Source organism: Mus pahari, chromosome 17 (assembly GCF_900095145.1).
Source record: "Mus pahari chromosome 17, PAHARI_EIJ_v1.1, whole genome shotgun sequence".
In the NCBI taxonomy this organism is placed as follows: domain Eukaryota; kingdom Metazoa; phylum Chordata; class Mammalia; order Rodentia; family Muridae; genus Mus; species Mus pahari.
The window spans coordinates 64,544,322-64,561,717 of NC_034606.1; the positions used below are offsets into that span (position 1 = coordinate 64,544,322).

Here is a 17,396-nt window from a genome sequence, read left to right on the forward strand (position 1 = left end):
GTGAGCCACCATGTGGTTGCTGGGATTTGAACTCTGCACCTTTGGAAGAGCAGTCGGGTGCTCTTACCCACTGAGCCATCTCACCAGCCCGTCACTTTCATTTTTATACAAAGTTTTTTGTGAACATTTTTCCGTATCCACTTAATATTTTCTCCCATTTGTGGATTTACAGGTGGCCTTGTATGTTTCATGCATGGTTTCCTCTGGCACTAGTGGCTTACATAAACAGTATAGGGTAAACAACAAGTTGACATTGATATTATTCACAGGATGTATTCAAAGTTATACCTCTGGTTTTAAGGCTCTGGGTTATTGTATAAATAACTATAAGCTAAATGGTTCAAACTTTTATTATTTTATTTGTGGACCAAAGAATGTATATAGACATTGCCAGTTCTGTAGAGCATTGTGTAAATAATGGGGATGCACTGTTGTTTGTCATGTGGGCAAAAAGTGCTGAGTCGACTTGGGAGACCTAGGCAGGGGTTCCAGGCCTGCTTAGGCTAAACAGTGAAATCTTAAAAATATTGGAGCTAAGTGAATAAATACAAAAAATAAAAACAACAGTTAGAAAGGTGACTCCGAAATTGAGTGCATACTGCTCTTACAGAAAACCTGAGTTTGCTTCCCCTCATCTACATCTGGTGACTCACAACTGCCCATACTCCAGCTCCAGGTGATGCAGTAATCCTTTTCTGTACTGTAACAGCACCTACACTATGCACATACACATTTCCATACACAGACACGTACATATATCTAAAAAGCAAACAGCTGGGCAAGGTGATGCTTGCCTTTAATACCAGCAGATAATTTCCACATACACACCATGGAGAACACATTCACGTATAAACATACACAACAAATAAACTTGTTTGAGCAATCCTGACTAGCATGGAGTTCCCTATCTTGACCAGGCTAACCCCTGCTTAGAGATGGACCTGCTTCTGCTTCCCAATTACTGGGATTAAGACATGTACCACCATACCAGGCTAATAAATATTTCATTAATCCAATATGCTTTATAAAAAAGGATACGGGATGTTAATATTGTTAATTACTTTTCAAGGATTAATTATCTGTTTATTTAGAGACAGGGTCTTACAGTGTAGCTCTAGCTGGTCTGGAACTCACAGCAATTTACGCCTCCCAAGCACTGAAATTAAAGGCTTATTCTGTGCTTGGCTCCTCTTGTTTGTTTCATTTATTTTAACGGTCTCATTTAGCTCAAAATGACCTCAGTATTGCTCTGTAGGCAAAGGTTATCTTGTACTTCTTTGGTTCTCCTGTTTCCATCTTCCTAATGCTGGTATTACAGGTAAACCTCCATGCCCAGATTTTTTTTTTTTTTTAATCCTGCTGAGGATGGTAGTGTACACCTTTAATCCTAGCACTCAGGAGGCAGAAGCAGGTGGATCTGTGAATTCCAAGCCTGGCTTGGTGTACGTAGTGAAAGCCAGGCCAGCCAAAGGCTACATAGTGAGACCCTGTCTATAAAAATCTAAAAAAATAAATACATAAAAATAAATAAAAGTACAGTTCTTCAATTTATAGTCCACACTCAGTTAAGATAATTTTTCATGATTATTCATGATCCTAGATTCATGTGTGAGTTGAATTCAGATGTGATTCTAGAGAATCAATCATTTCATGTTTAAATAGTTAAGCTACATGGAGATGGCAGTTGTCTGCTGTCTTCAGGGGTGAGATAGAATTGAAAGGGGAAGGAGGTTAAGTATGTAGACAGTTTCTTTAATGCTTCAAGGTCTGGGATTGTAGCTCAGTCAGTGGATTGTTTGCCTGGCATGTCAGAAGCTTAGCACCGCTTAGACGGGTTTGGTGGCACACCTGAGGCCGAGGCAGGATCAGTTCAGGGCCTGGCTATATGAGAAGAGGGGAGAAAAGCAGCAGTGTGGCACAGGAGGAACAGTGTAGTGTGGTGGTACAGAGTTTGAGGACAGTCTGGGCTACACAGTAGAACCTTACCTTAACTGTGATAAGAAATCAAACCAATACATAGCTCATGGTAAATGCTTACTTGGGGATATAATTAAGGTTCCTTAGCATGTGTTCTAGTGTGGCAGTGATAACACCAGCAAATTTTTAGTGTCAAGTTGAGTGCTATTTACAAACAGGAGACCTAGGATATCATAAATTTGTCATAGTTCTTCTATCCAAAATTATTCTGTAACTAAATTCACAATCACTAATCAATTCTAATTAATAACTAAGTAACTAATGGCAGTGGTGGGGAGTACTTAAGAACTTGCTTTTAAAATCTGAATTAACTTAGACATGGTATGTCTGGTCATCTTTCCTCGAGACTTAGTTTCAAAATTAAACCTAGTGTGTGTGTGCTTATGTGCTATGGTGCAAGTGTGGAGGTCAAAGGGCAACTTGGTGTCAGTTCTCTCTTTGTACTTGTTTTGTTTGTTGAGACAGGGTTTCTCTGTGTAGTCATGGCTGTCATGGAACTTACTCTGTAGACAAAACTCAGTGGGCCTCAAATTCAGAGATCCACTTGCGTCTATTCATTTGTCTGTTTTGCTTTTCCAAATTTAAGTAATAGAAAAAAGCCTTTGATCTATATATACACTTTTTTTTTTATTGTTTAGCAGGTGACATCTAAAGGCACTGGTTTAAATCCTAATGCCAAAGTATGGCAAGAAATTCCTTCTGGGAATCCGGATGGCACTCCTGTAACTGAACCCTCTTGGCATGAAACTGCAGCCACATCTGGATCTCACACTGAGGGTAAGTCTTAACTACTTATTGGAAAGATTGCATTTTGTTTAAATGTGTGGTCAGATCAACAACTTCGAGATAGCCTTTGGTTATTTAATGTGTTTTATTTGTGCTGGACAAAATGTGTAAGAAAAGTTAGTTAAGGAAGAAAGATTCACTTTGGCTCATGAAGTTTTGGTTCATAGTAATGGCATCCTATTACTTTGGGCCTTTTGGGGAGACAGGATGTGACTGGGAGTCTCCTGAGGGAGCAGAGTTGCTCATGCCGTGGGGCCAGGAAACCTAGAACCTTCCTGAAAGGAACGCGCTCAGAGACCTGCCACCACAGAGCTCCTCCCTTCAACTAGTTTCTACCTCTTAAGATGCCTTCATTTCCAAATAGCTTGTATGATTGTGAGCTCCTCAACAGATTAATATGTTTGTGGAGTTAGTGAGAATTACTAGTCATGTATATCTAAAGCTTCACTTTTTTTTTTTTTTTTTTTTTAATTTTTTCGAGACAGGGTTTCTCTGTGTAGTTCTGGCTGTCCTGGAAGTCATTCTGTAGATCAGGCTGGCCTCCAACTTAGAGATCCACCTGCCTCTGCCTCCCAAGTGCTGGGATTAAAGGTGTGCACCACCACCGCCCAGCCAGTCTGAACTCTTAACTTAAGCCATTGGACATTTCCCCAACTGGCACCATTCTTTTTAGAAGATATAACTCGAGTTATTTCCTGTTTACATTCTGTGCCTTTTCTTGAAAACAGGCAGTACAGAACTTTCAGAAGATATGTGTAAGGAATATGAAGTAATGTATTCTCCATCTTGTGAAACCACAAGAAATACTGCAGACGTTGAAGAGTCAGCTGATGGAATGATCTTAGGACCTGAAGACCTGACTTACCAACTATATGATGTTTCTGGTAAACTTTGTTGTTCTATTGCTAAAATGAGAACTTAGTATCTTTAGCTCTCCGTCAGTTCTGTAAACATGACATTGGTCAGTTTGTTTTCTTTTTTGAAAATAAGGTTATGTCAAACAACTGTTAGGTATTTATTGAAATTGTTGTTGGCTAGTACCCAGGCGTAAAATTTGTAGTTGAGAATCTTTGTAAAAAGTCTTGTTAAAGAAAAGTGAAATTATCAGGAGAAATAGGTTTCTCAGTTGATTAGTTAAGATTATTATTACAAGTTTAACCAAGTTTTCTGAAAGTTTTGTCAACATGAAATATATTTTAAAATAAGTTTATTTCAGAGATTTATTTTTTAAAAAAACCAAGCTGGGTGGTGGTAATGCATGTCTGTCTTTAATTGCAAGCAGATCTCTGAGTTTGAGAACAGAGAAACCCTGTCTTAGAAAACAAAACTCTGTGTGTGTGTGTGTGTGTGTGTGTGTGTGTGTGCGCGCGCGTGTGCGCGCGTGCACACGCGCGCGCCAAATGGGCAGTGGTAGTCTTCACGCCTAATCCAGCATCTCACTGAAGGTCAGAAAAGTGACTCTTCATTTAGTTAACATTTGGGTAGGAGAGTTCTGTATAGAAGATTGCATATACAGGCAAAAAGGCTCATGGGGTAATTGTGCTTTGCCACTATGCAAGTCTAGCAACCTAAGTTCGAGTTTCCAGAGCCCAGGTTCAGATAGACAGAAGAACTAACTCTACAGAGTTGTCTCTAGTATGCACACTTTTTTGCATATTCTTCACACACATACACAATAATACACTTTTTCTTTAATTGCGTGCGCGCGCGCGTGTGTGTGTGTGTGTGTGTGTGTGTGTGTGTGTGTGTGTGTGTGTGTGTTCTAGATACATGGTGCCTGTGGAGACCATAGGGTTGTATCTCCCTAGAGCCCAAGTTACTCATGATTGTTGTGGGCCCAATTTGGGTGCTGGGAGTCAAAATTGGGTCTTTTTTTTTTTTTTTTTTTTTAAGATTTATTTNTTTATTATATGTAAGTACACTGTAGCTGTCTTCAGACACTCCAGAAGAGGGAGTCAGATCTTGTTATGGATGGTTATGAGCCACCATGTGGTTGCTGGGATTTGAACTCCGGACCTTCGGAAGAGCAGTCGGGTGCTCTTACCCACTGAGCCATCTCACCAGCCCCAAAATTGGGTCTTTTACAATAGTACTTAACACTCCTAACTACCAAGTTACCCCTCCAGCTAATCTTTTGTTTTGTTTTTGTTTTCTTTGTTTTGGTTTTTTTTTGTTTTGTTTTTTGGTTTTTTGTTTGTTTGTTTGTTTGAGACAGGGTTTCTCTGTGTAGCCTTGGCTGTCCTGGAACTCACTCTGTAGACCAGGCTGGCCTCGAACTCAGAAATCTACCTGCCTCTGCCTCCCAAGTGCTAGGATTAAAAGCGTGTACCACCACTGCCTGGCTATTAATAACTTTTTTTTTTTTTTTAAGATTTATTTATTTATTTTTTATATGTAAGTACACTGTAGCTGTCTTCAGACACTCCAGAAGAGGGCATCAGATCTTGTTAGGGATGGTTATGAGCCACCGTGTGGTTGCTGGGATTTGAACTCTGGACCTTTGGAAGAGCAGTCAGGTACTCTTACCCACCGAGCCATCTCACTAGCCCTATTAATAACTTTTTAAAAACAAGATTCCATAGGGGCTGGAGAGATAGGGCAGAGGACTTGGGTTTGATTCCCAGCACCCATACAATCATCTAAATGCAGATCTACAGGATCAGATGCCCTGTTCTGACTTCTAGTGGCATCAGGCATGCGTGTTGCAAAGGGATACATGTAGACAGAACATTCATACACAAAATAATTATGTAAAAAATGCTTTAAAATCTTATATGCATAGAATGGAAAGCATTTACTATTAAAGTTGATTTATCACTAATTCTTGAGTAGTAGCATAACTTTCTAATAAAATCATAGACAGTTTATCCAGCTCCATACATTTTTTTGTCTATATATTTAAGTGCAGCTATTAGTCTTTTTTTTAGAAAGATTTATTTTTCTTATGTGGAGAGTGTTCTGCTTGCATGTATGCTTGCACACCAGAAGAGGTTATCAGATCTCGTTATAGATAAAGAACCACCGTGTGGTTGTTGGACATTTTAACTCAGAGCCTCTGGAATGCAGCCAGCGTCTCCAGCCCCACTATGGGTCATTAAGAGGAAAAAGGGTTAGGGCTGTGGAGTGCTCAGTGAGTAGAGTGTGTCCTGTGTCTTGAACCCCAGCTCCCACATGTAAGCTAAGCTCAGCATAGTAGTGGGCTTATGTCTATAACCCTTGCATTGGTTAGCAGAGACAGGCAGATCCTGCCAACTAGCAGAAAAATGGATTCCAGGTTCTGTGGGAGATCTTGTCTCAGACCAAGGTAGAGAATGATGGATGACACCAAGCATTGACTTCTGCATCTATCCTTCATGCAGGCATGCAAATGGAAAGTTCTTGTGTGTGCATGTATACACCACACATGTACACACTATAAGAAGACATAAACTTTTAATCTTTAATACTTTAATGAAATTCTAAAAAAGTTCTTGTTTTCCGTGCTGCTTTTGGAGGAAAAAAAAGCTTATGTTCTATGTTTAAGGCTAGCTTGGGTTACATAGTTAAGACTTACCCTGTGCAACATAATCTTAGCAGAAGAGTCAGGAGTTCAAAGTCATAGTGGCTCACATAGTGAGTTCCAAGTTGGTTTAGGCAATATAAAATGGTGCCTCAAATCAAAACAAAACCAGAAAGGAAAAAAATCAAGGAACGAAGAAAAACATTATGAAAAGAGAACTTAAAAAACATGAATCATACTGGATGTATTGCTGGTAAAAGAACATAAATATATATCCCACTTTAGTTTCTGTCTTCAAATTTAAGTCAAGTTAATTATGTTTGGAGTTTCTTGGCTTTGTTTGTTTGTTTTGGATTCCAATGGAAAAATTAGATGGTATTTTGTTAGGTTTTGTTTTAGAGACGGGGTTTCTCTGTGTAGCCCTCCCTATCCTGGAACTCATGCCGTAGACCAGGACAATCGAATTCAGAGTGCAGGTTGGGATGGGGTGGGGTGGGGAGGGGGGGTGGAGAAGGAGAGGGCGAGATTCCACCTTGATTTTTGAGACAGGGTCTATCATTGGCTTCGGACTCACCTATTGGGTTGTAATGATTAGCCAATGAGCTTCAGGAATCCTCCTGTTTTCACCACTGATTGCAAATTTGCACAATGGTGACAGCATGTCTGACTTTTTTTTATGTGCATTCTGGGGATTGGACTTGGGTTTATGCTGTGTGGCAAAACATTTTCCCAGCCCTTTATATGAGCCATGTATGTGACTACATATTTAATCCATTACCACACACATGCTAGATGAATACTACTGTATTTTGGAGTTATAGTCCTAGCTCAATAAGATAATTCTTGTGTCAATATAAAATACTGCCCAAAAACGTCTAAGTTGGCTAGGCAGTGGTGGCGCACACCTTTAATCCCATTAATCCCAGTCTTGGGAGGCAGAGGCAGGTGGATTTCTAAGTTCCAGGACAGCCTGGTCTACAAAGTGAGTTCCAGGACAGCCAGGGCTATACAGAGAAAACCTGTCTAAAAAAAAAAACAATACAAACAAAAAAGGTCTAAGCTGAAAGAAATTAGATTTAATTTGAAATTACAGTTTTGTGTTATTTTGTGGATACTCTTTTACTTCTAAGTAATATGTTAGATTTCAGTACCTGTAATAACTTCATAATAGTTTTCTCCCTCTTGTTTTCTGCCATCAGGAGAAAGCAGTTCAACAATTTCTACAGAAGATTTAAAAGAATGTCTGAAAAAACAATTGGAATTCTGTTTCTCACGGTACAGAATCTTTTTCATTGATACTCTTTTTTTGTGGTTTTGATATAAAATGCTTGTAGAATAGGAGGTTATCATTTTCTTCCATCATTCATTTTTCTTGAGTGTAACTAGACTTTTAAAAATATAGCATGCGTTTGGATTTGCATCTCTTCCCAAGAGTTAGTGAGGTTTCTATTGCACATATACGATTCTAGGATCATATTTAGACTGAGTTTTCCATAAGCATTAAGTGAAAATAATTTTTAAAAACTAGTGGAATAGGGGGCTGGTGAGATGGCTCAGTGGGTAAGAGCACCCGACTGTTCTTCCGAAGGTCCAGAGTTCAAATCCCAGCAACAACATGGTGGCTCACAACCATCCATAACAAGATCTGACTCCCTCTTCTGGAGTGTCTGAAGACAGCTACAGTGTACTTACATATAATAAATAAATCTTTTTTTTTTTTTAAACTAGTGAAATAGAAGTAATGGAAAATGTTTCAATATAAGTTTTTAGGAGTTGGCTTTGTAACTTTTGAACAGAGTAATTTTAGCAAGATCATTGTAACACACCCCACTAATTAATAACCCAGGACTGGGGTGGCAGAGGCTGGTGAGTGTATGAGTTGGAGGCCAGCCTGGTCTATATAATTTGTTCTAGGACATCCAGGGCTACATCAGGAAACCCCATCTCAAACTAAACAAAATAAAGACTGTATAAAATTAAAAATTTGGACATGCATGGATACGTAGTGTTTTCTCTTTTCTGTCTTTGGTGAACCAGTTTTCCAACCTTCTTCTAGACCAGAGCATGGATGTCATTACATATTATCTCAGTGCGTGTGTTTGGTTGTTCTGGTTCTGTGAGACAGGGTCTCGCTTTGTAACTCTTACTTTCCTGGACCACATTGAGATCTTCCTGCTTCTACCTCCTTAGTGCTGGCAGTAAAAACATGCACCACCACACCAGGCAAATTGTAGGTCACCCACCCCTGCCCGACCCTGTGGGTCTTTAACCTGGTGCCTTTCAAATGTTATAGAAAATTAAGTCGCTGTGCTGTAATCCTTAACTCTGGTTCTCTCATAGGAATAATTTGATGGTTAGTTACCAAATGGCTATTTTTGTTGTTTTCGCATATGTACACCACTTTTTCTCCAGTGGTGCTTAAAATTCAATCCTCGGCCTCTTGAGTGCTAGGCAAAGACTCTCAACCACTGTGCTGTATCTCCACCAAGTTTTCTACGTCCAGTAGTAGACATTTACCATAAGAAAACACATTTAGGTTTAGTGTTTGAGACAGGTTCTTTATGTAACCCAGGCAGCCCTCAAATTTGTGATTCTCCTTTCTCAGCCATTCTAGAAACTGTAGAATTATAAGCACACATTGTCACAAGTAGCTGAAGTAATTAATTAGATTTTCATCTGTTTAGTTTATTTTTTAAATTAAAAACAACAACAACAACAACAACAAAAACCCGACAAGGACTTACTCTGTTCCCAAGGCTGACCTGGAGTGGACTTAAGTCCAGACTGGCCTTTAGTTCTCAACAGCCCTTCTTCTGGATTCCTACTCCTGAAATTAATGTGAATAATATGTTTTCAATAGCATATTTTACCATTTAAAGTTCTTACATACTTGTGCATTACTTATGTGCAGTGCTCACTAAGGCCAGAAGAAGATATCTGATCTCTTAAAATTGGAGTTAAAGACAGCTGTGCATCGCCGTGTGGGTGCTGGGAACTGAACTTGAGACTTCTACAGGAGTAGCAAGTCCTGGAACTCTGAGGCTTCTCTCTCGGCCTCTGTTCATTTCTTGCTGCTGCTGCTTGTTTCTTTTGTTTTTTCGAGACAGGGTTTCTCTGTATAGCCCTGGCTGTCCTGGAACTCACTTTGTAGACCAGGCTGGCCGCGAACTCAGAAATCTGCCTGCCTCTGCCTCTCAAGTGCTGGGATTAAAGGCGTGCGCCACCACGCCCAGCTTCTTTTTTCTTTTTTTAATTTATTAAAGTGTTTTTTAATTTGTGACTATGGGTTGTCTCTGAAAGTGTATTCAAGAGGTGCGTTGGATAATGGCGGTAAGATAAGGGCATTTGCTTGTTACTGAATAATTTGGGAATCTCACATTGTTTATCCCAGTTGTGTTCACCTTCCAGTCCTCCCGTGTCCACTGTCCTCCCCAAAGAAAAGTCCATTTTGTATTGTCTGTATGGTAACTGAAGCATGGTCAAACTCCTGGTGGCCAGCCCCTACAGGAAAGTGACTCTTTTTCTCTTGGACCCTGGCCGTTACTGTTTTTCAGATTGGCCTCAACTACATAGCACAGCTGTATAGACTGGCCTTAAATTTGTAATTTTCCTGATTGGGCCTGTCTGTTGCTGGGATTACAAGGGTGATTCCACACCCAGGTAGTCGATTACTTTATTGTACTTTCTGTAAATGTTGGTTTATACTATTCCCCCATCTGTCTCCTTAAAATCCTAGGAAACACTGGAAAAAAATCCACTGTGCATTAGAGATATATGTGGTTTTTAATTAATAGTGCCAGTCCTTTGCCTAATACACACCCCACACCACACATCTACCCACAACTACTCAATCCTGTTTCCCCAGTCCTTACACCCAGATGCACAGACGCATTTACCCTATAAGGAAAAGTCATTCCTAACACTGAAGTAACTTTGTCCTTGAAGCTTCCAGAGCCCACTCTGATGTCTGCAGAAACAGGGTGTTTAAAATTGATAGAGCTTTTTTAGTTTCTGCAATAAGAGTGTTTGTTACCATATCATACTTAGATCTGTGATACACTTTCAGCCACTTGTAGCTCATCAACATTGCCAATGTATATGATATATCAGGTTTTACTTGTGAATAGGAAGTCTTAGGTGTACTATCAATTTCATTTACTTTTGACAATTATTATTTAAAGCAGGTTGATAAGAATAGGGATGTTATAAGATTACAGCTTTTTAATTGTTCAATTGTTTTTTTTTTTTAATAAATGTCCTTTTTTTTTATAAATGTCCTTTTTTTTAAAAAAAGAATAAGATTTATTTATTTTACTTCTATGAATACACTGGAGCTATCTTCAGAGGGCATGGGATCCCATTGCAGATGGTTGTGAGCCACCATGTGGTTGCTGGGAATTGAACTGAGGACCTCCGGAAGAGCAGTCAGTGCTCTTAACCACTGAGCCATCTCTCCAGCCCTAATTGTTCAATTGTTTATGCCTGATTTGCAAGTTACTAAGTAATTGTTACAGTGATATTAATTTGTCCTTTTATGATGAAAGGACAGATCTATTATTACCCTTCCCCCAAGAAATAACTTGTCACCTTTTAGTTTTATAAACTAAGTAGAATATTTAATAGAAAATATCTTTTTTTTTTTTTCTTTAAGATTTATTTATTATATGTAAGCACACTGTAGCTGTCTTCAGACACCCCAGAAGAGGGCATCAGATCTTGTTACGGATGGTTATGAGCCACCATGTGGTTGCTGGGATTTGAACTCCGGACCTTTGGAAGAGCAGTCGGGTGCTCTTACCCACTGAGCCATCTCACCAGCCCGAATGTTAACTATCTTAAGTTGAGTCTTTCTTAAAAGGTCTTTGAGCTTACCATTTGCTTATAACAGAGACCTTTTTAGTTTTATGGGTGTTTTGCCTGTGCATATGTCTGCACATCACATACATGTATTGCCTGCAGAAGCCAGCATAGGGTGTTAGATCCCCTGGAGCTGAAGTTAACAGGTGGTATAAGCTGCCATGTGAGTGCTGATAATCAAGCCTGAGTTTTCTGGAAAATTATTCACTCCTATTAACCACTGGGGCATCTCTGCAGCTCCCCATAAAGCCTTCTCAACCATGAAGCTCTTTCATGAAACTCATAATCTATCTAGGAGGCACAAAACAATAAACATACAGCTAGTGTATGTTTAGGTGATAATTGCTATGGGTGAAAATTTAAAATAGAACAGTGTAAGAAAGGAGAATCTTTAATATATATTCATAATTCATCTTAGTGTTTCTAGTATTATTTGTCTAGACATATTGGTAAAAATAAATATGTTAACTTTTTTGCTTTAGGGACTTTTTAGAATTGTATATTATAATTGGTTCTGTTTCTTTCTTTCAGAGAAAATTTATCAAAGGACCTTTACTTGATATCTCAAATGGATAGTGATCAGTTCATCCCAATATGGACAGTTGCCAACATGGAAGAAATAAAAAAATTGACTACAAATACAGATTTAATTCTTGAAGTATTGAGATGTATGTAAATGCCTTTTAGCTTTTTTTTAATGTAAAAGTATTTTTATTTCTGATCATACAGGAAATTGATTTAAGTGACCTTTTAGTCTGTGTTAGTATGTACATTTAAATAGCAGCTTTTGTGTTGATTCTTTATAGCAAGCGTTCATAGTTAACTCATTTTATAAGAATGGATCATTTGTTTTATCCCGACTTCACAACTGCTTGTGGTTTATAGTCATTGTCCCTCCCTCCATCCCTACCTGTTCTCTTCCCTTTCTTCTGCACCGGTTAATGGGGTTTCATTTGTGTAGCTCAAGATAGTGTAAAATTCAATGTCCTTCATCCATGGCCTGCAACCTTCTGAGCTGCAAGAGTTTTCTTTCTGTGTAGCTGTAACTGCCTTATGACTCCGATCTCCTTGCCTCTTCCTCCCTAGTGCTGGGATTAAGGGTGTGAACCACCATGCCTGGCTGTGGATTTATTTCTTAATTGAGCATCTTGGAATTTTTATTCATACTTTTTGGGTTTGGTTAGTTTTTGTTGTTGTTGTTGTTGTTTGTTTTTTGTTTGTTTTGTTTTTGTCTTATTGAAACATGTTCTATAGTTGTCTGTGTGTACAAGTGTATGTAGGTATACAGATGGCTAAATCTAGAAGACTTTTCCCCAAAGTGTTGTCTGCCTTATTTACCCTTTTTTGTTTGTTTGTTTGTTTTTTGTTTTTTTTTAATTTAGTTTAAGCCAGGCATAGTGACACATGCCTTGCTTTTATTCCTAGCACTGAGGAGGTAGAGACAGGAGGATCTATGTGAACTCAAAGCCAACCAGGTCTACAGGAACAATTCAATATAATCATCTACATAGAGATACCCTATAACTTAAATATGTGTCTTAAATGTTTTTCCTGCATGTATATATGTACACTGTACATGCCTGGTGTCCAAAGAGGTCAGAAGAGGGCATCAGAGCCCAAGGAACTGGAGTTATTAATCATTGTGAATTACCACAGGTGCTAGAAACCAAATATGGATCTTTTGTAAGAGCAGCTCCTGTCCACTGTAGTTTTTAAGATAGAATCTGAATCTCTCATTGAACCATTAGATGGACTAAAATTAATTTTTTTGTATACTCATCTTTTTGGTGACTGTGGAACATTCATCTTTTCTTTCTTTCTTTCTTTTTTTTTTTTCTTTTTTTTTTTTTTTTTTTTTTTTTTTTTTTTTTTTTTTTTTTTTTTTTTTTTTTTTTTTTTTTTTTTTTTTTTTTTTTTTTAGATTTATTTATTTATTATATGTAAGTACACTGTAGCTGTCTTCAGACACTCCAGAAGAGGGAGTCAGATCTTATTAAGGATGATTGTGAGCCACCATGTGGTTGCTGGGATTTGAACTCTGCACCTTTGGAAGAGCAGTCGGGTACTCTTAGCTGCTGAGCCATCTCACCAGCCCACATTCATATTTTCTTTGAAAATCATTAAATGTTTTAATTTTAACACTGACTGAATTTTTTTGCTGCTATGCTTTCTATATCCACCAGTCTATTGGAGTTATTTATTCCAATCATATTAATTTGTTAAAAAACTAGCCAGTTGAGCCGGGTGTGGTGGCACACGCCTTTAATCCCAGGACTCGGGGCAGAAGCAGGCGGATTTCTGAGTTCGAGGCCAACCTGGTCTACAAAGTGAGTTCCAGGACAGCCAGGGCTATACAGAGGAACCCTGTATCGAAAAACCAAAAAAAAAAAAAAAAAGAGAGAGAGAGAGAGAAAAAGAAAAAAAACCTAGCCAGTTGACCAGGCCAGTAAGCTAGTTTGGTAGAGGTAGTTACATGTACTGTGTGTGCATGCTTGCATACACTTACATGTGCACTCGAGTGTGGGGGGCAAATAATAGCTTGTCTTGTAAATGGGTTTATTAACTGCCTGACTGAATAAAGGAGGTCTTTGGAGGTTGAACCTAGACCCTTGTGCATGTTAAGTGCCCTATTATTGAATTATATCCCCAGCCTTCTCAGATTTTCATTTAATATATGAGTGAATATTAATAACTAAATGTGTTCATGAGCTTAAAAGCTTAATATAGCAAGTACAGTAATCAACTTTATATAAGGGAGCTGAGGACTTCTATTTCCTGATGGCTGTAGCCATTTCTGAGATTCTTCGTCTGTATAGTTAGTCCTGCTTGCTGCCTTAGCTCTCACTCTGTAGGCAAGACTGTCTTCCAACTCACAGAAACCATCCTGTCTCTGCTTCCCAGGTGCTGGAATTAAAGACATGTGCTGCCACCACCACCTGGACATTTATATTTCTTTCTTTCTTTCTTTCTTTCTTTCTTTTTTTTTTTTTTTTTTTTTTGGTTTTTCAAGACAGGGTTTCTCTGTGTAGCCCTGGCTGTCCTGGAACTCACTCTGTAGACCAGGCAGGCCTCGAACTCAGAAATTCACCTTCATTTATATTTCTAAATCATTTGTATACATGTCATTTCTTAAAAATCAACCAGTCTTAGCCGGTAGGTGGTGGCACACGCCTTTAATCCCAGCACTCCGGAGGCGGATATCTGAGTTTGAGGCCAGCCTGGTTTACAGAGTGAGTTCCAGGACAACCAGGGCTACACAGAGAAACCCTATCTCGAAAAAAAGAAACAAAACAAAACAAAAATCAACCAGTTTTAGCTACACAGAAAATTGGCAAAGCATCTAGATGGGGTTTTTGTTTGTTTGGCTTTTGTAGTGTCGTACATAAGAGCAGAGCAGATATGTTGGGGTGAATCCTGAGCTTATGCTTATCACTAGGAAAACATGCATTGAAGTCATAATAATAAATGCTTTTTATTTCCTGGAGGGTTCTTTTTTTTTCGATACAGGGTTTCTCTGTGTAGCCCTGGCTGACCTGGAACTCACTTGGTAGACCAGGCTGGCCTCAAACTCAGAAATCGGCCTGCCAAGTGCTGGGGAGGATTCTTTTTAGCACATTAAATCACGGTGTAGGTGCTCCAGATAATTAGCAAATAACATTTGTATGTAAATCTACTTCTTTAATCTGACAGTAATTTTTGGCAATTTATCTTAGTATTTGATAATTCATTTGTTTAGAAATTGAACTGAATAATTTTTAATGGCATCATTAGTATCATTACCATTTACTTTTAAGTGGATTATATTCTGTTTTTAAATTTCAGCTTCCCCTATGGTACAAGTTGATGAGAAGGGAGAAAAGGTGAGACCAAGCCATAAGCGTTGTATTGTGATTCTCAGAGAGATTCCTGAGACAACGCCTGTGGAGGTAAGCATTGATGGTTACTAAACCTGAATGTTCTTTGACTGTTTCAATTGGAGGAAGCAGGCAAGCAAAGCAGACATCAGTTGCTGTTGACATGTTAGCTCTGAAGGGAGTAGACTGCTAAAAACTTAAGTATTGCAGTAATACTAGTTTTGAGTGGATTGGATTGACATGACGAACAGTTAACCAGGAGGATTCATCTAATAACAAAGGAAGAAAAAGATTTTGAGTTAGGATTGGTTAGCAAAATATAAAACAAAGCTATAATCATAAAGATCAATTGTGGTTCAGATTCAGGAATAAAATACTGTCTGAGTAAAAAAGTATACTATAGAAACAAACCGTTTTAAAAACATATATACACATTTACTTAATAATATTACCAGGAATCACTTATTTTACAATTACTTAAAGCCAAAGTTTCATCATCTGTTGTACAAAGTAGCTGAGCCTTAGGATGGGTAGAAAGCACCTACCCAAAGGCAAATGGGTTAGATCACTAAGTGACAGACTCGACTGGACTGTCCTGGTTCTCCAGCCTACTTTTGTTTATTGCTGCTGTGTAACAGAGTCTTGCTGAAATGCACATGTGAGTGTACTGTAAGTCAAAGACCGAATTGCTTAGTAACTGATTTACCTCAATGTATTAGTAATTGAAAAAAGAATTTTTTCAGTCCTATCCATGTTGCATATCTAGAATGTTGACTTGCTAAGCCTAGAAGTGGAAGACAGTAAAACTAAATGGACTTAGTTGATGAAAAGAGATGCAAATAGCTTCAACATAGGGCTGATTGGACTACAGAATTATGTTTGATCTCTGGTAATGCCAATAAATGTTCCTTTCTTTTTTTTTTTTTTGGTTTTTCGAGACAGGGTTTCTCTGTATAGCCCTGGCTGTCGTGGAACTCACTTTGTAGGCCAGGCTGGCCTCGAACTCAGAAATTCGCCTTCCTCTGCCTCCCGAGTGCTGGGATTAAAGGCGCGTGCCAACAGGCCAGGCTCAATGTTTCTTTTTATTCTCTAATGATAAATATTTAATGTCCCCATCCACCAATTTGTGAGTTCTTTTCACTTGTTAACTATCTTACCTATCTCACTTTTGGTGTAGTCTTTTTTTTAAAAAAAACATTTATTTATTTACTAATATATATGAGTACACTATAGCTGTCTTTAGACACACCAAAGGAGGACACCATTACAGATGGTTGTGAGTCACCATGTGGTCACTGAGAAATGACCTCCGGACCTCTTTGGAAGAGCAGTCTGTGCTCTTAAGCTCTGAGCCATACCTTCAGCCCCCAGTGTAGTATTCCTTTTTTTTTAAAGTTATATAGTTATAGGAAGGGTGTTTGAACAGAGTTCATATCTGATTCTGATATTGACAAAATTGTCTAAATTAGGAAAGTATGCATGAACGATACTATGTTAGTAAAGGTGATACTTTAAAAAGTTCCCTCCCTCCCTGTGGAGGAGGGGAAAGAACTACTGGAGACATAGTATTGTAAAGAGAGTTTTGCTTATTACTAAAGCTGAATTACTTTTGTTTTGTTGCTTATAAATCTGCAAATTTTACACCATACACAACTGCACATTTTAAGATTTGACTATACTTTTTTCTTTTTAGGAAGTGAAAGCTTTGTTTAAAAATGAAAACTGTCCCAAAGTGATAAGCTGTGAATTTGCACACAACAGCAACTGGTACATCACTTTCCAGTCAGACACAGATGCACAGCAGGTGAGAAGTTTCTCCATGTGGTGTTGAAAATGTACATAGGCTAGGGGTGTAGCTTAGTGGTATAGTGAATGTCTAGGATACATAAGTTCAGTGATCTGTACCACAAAGAAAAGGTCAGATATGGTGGTTTCCTCCTGTAATGCTAACACATAGGGGGAAGAAACAGGCAAGATCAGGGGTTCAGGACCTGGGTTACACGAAATCCTGCGTCAAAAATGAAAAAAATCAGACGTGGTAATAGTGATGGTGCATACCTTTTTTTTTTTAAGATTTATTTACTTATTATATGTAAGTACACTGTAGCTGTCTTCAGACACTACAGAAGAGAGCGTCAGATCTTGTTACGGATGGTTATGAGCCACCATGTGGTTGCTGGGATTTGAACTCCGGACCTTTGGAAGAGCAGTCAGGTGCTCTTACCCACTGAGCCATCTCACCAGCCCGGTGCATACCTCTTACTATAGCACTAAGCACTGAGGCAGGCTAACCAAAACCAAGGCCAGCCTAGGATCCAGGGTGAGACTGGTAAAGACCTCAACCATACTTTTCCTTAATTGACAGTTGGCTTTGTTTTTTATCTTGTTTATACAACTTTACCAGTTTTAAAAATGTTTACTTG

General features: G+C 38.6%; 1 protein-coding gene across 3 annotated transcripts in view; it reads left to right on the forward strand.

Annotated features, from left to right (window-relative positions):
• Larp4 (La ribonucleoprotein domain family member 4) overlaps positions 1-17,396 on the forward strand; it is a 43,872-nt gene that overhangs the window by 8,957 nt on the left and 17,519 nt on the right. For 2 of the 3 annotated variants that reach the window (XM_029548114.1, XM_029548116.1), the window contains exons 2-7: positions 2,616-2,754; positions 3,492-3,647; positions 7,462-7,537; positions 11,651-11,787; positions 14,942-15,045; positions 16,667-16,777. In XM_029548114.1, coding sequence (XP_029403974.1) covers positions 2,616-2,754; positions 3,492-3,647; positions 7,462-7,537; positions 11,651-11,787; positions 14,942-15,045; positions 16,667-16,777 — 723 coding nt within the window. The remainder of the gene's footprint in view (positions 1-2,615; positions 2,755-3,491; positions 3,648-7,461; positions 7,538-11,650; positions 11,788-14,941; positions 15,046-16,666; positions 16,778-17,396) is intronic. The other variant, XM_029548115.1, reaches the window with a different exon arrangement.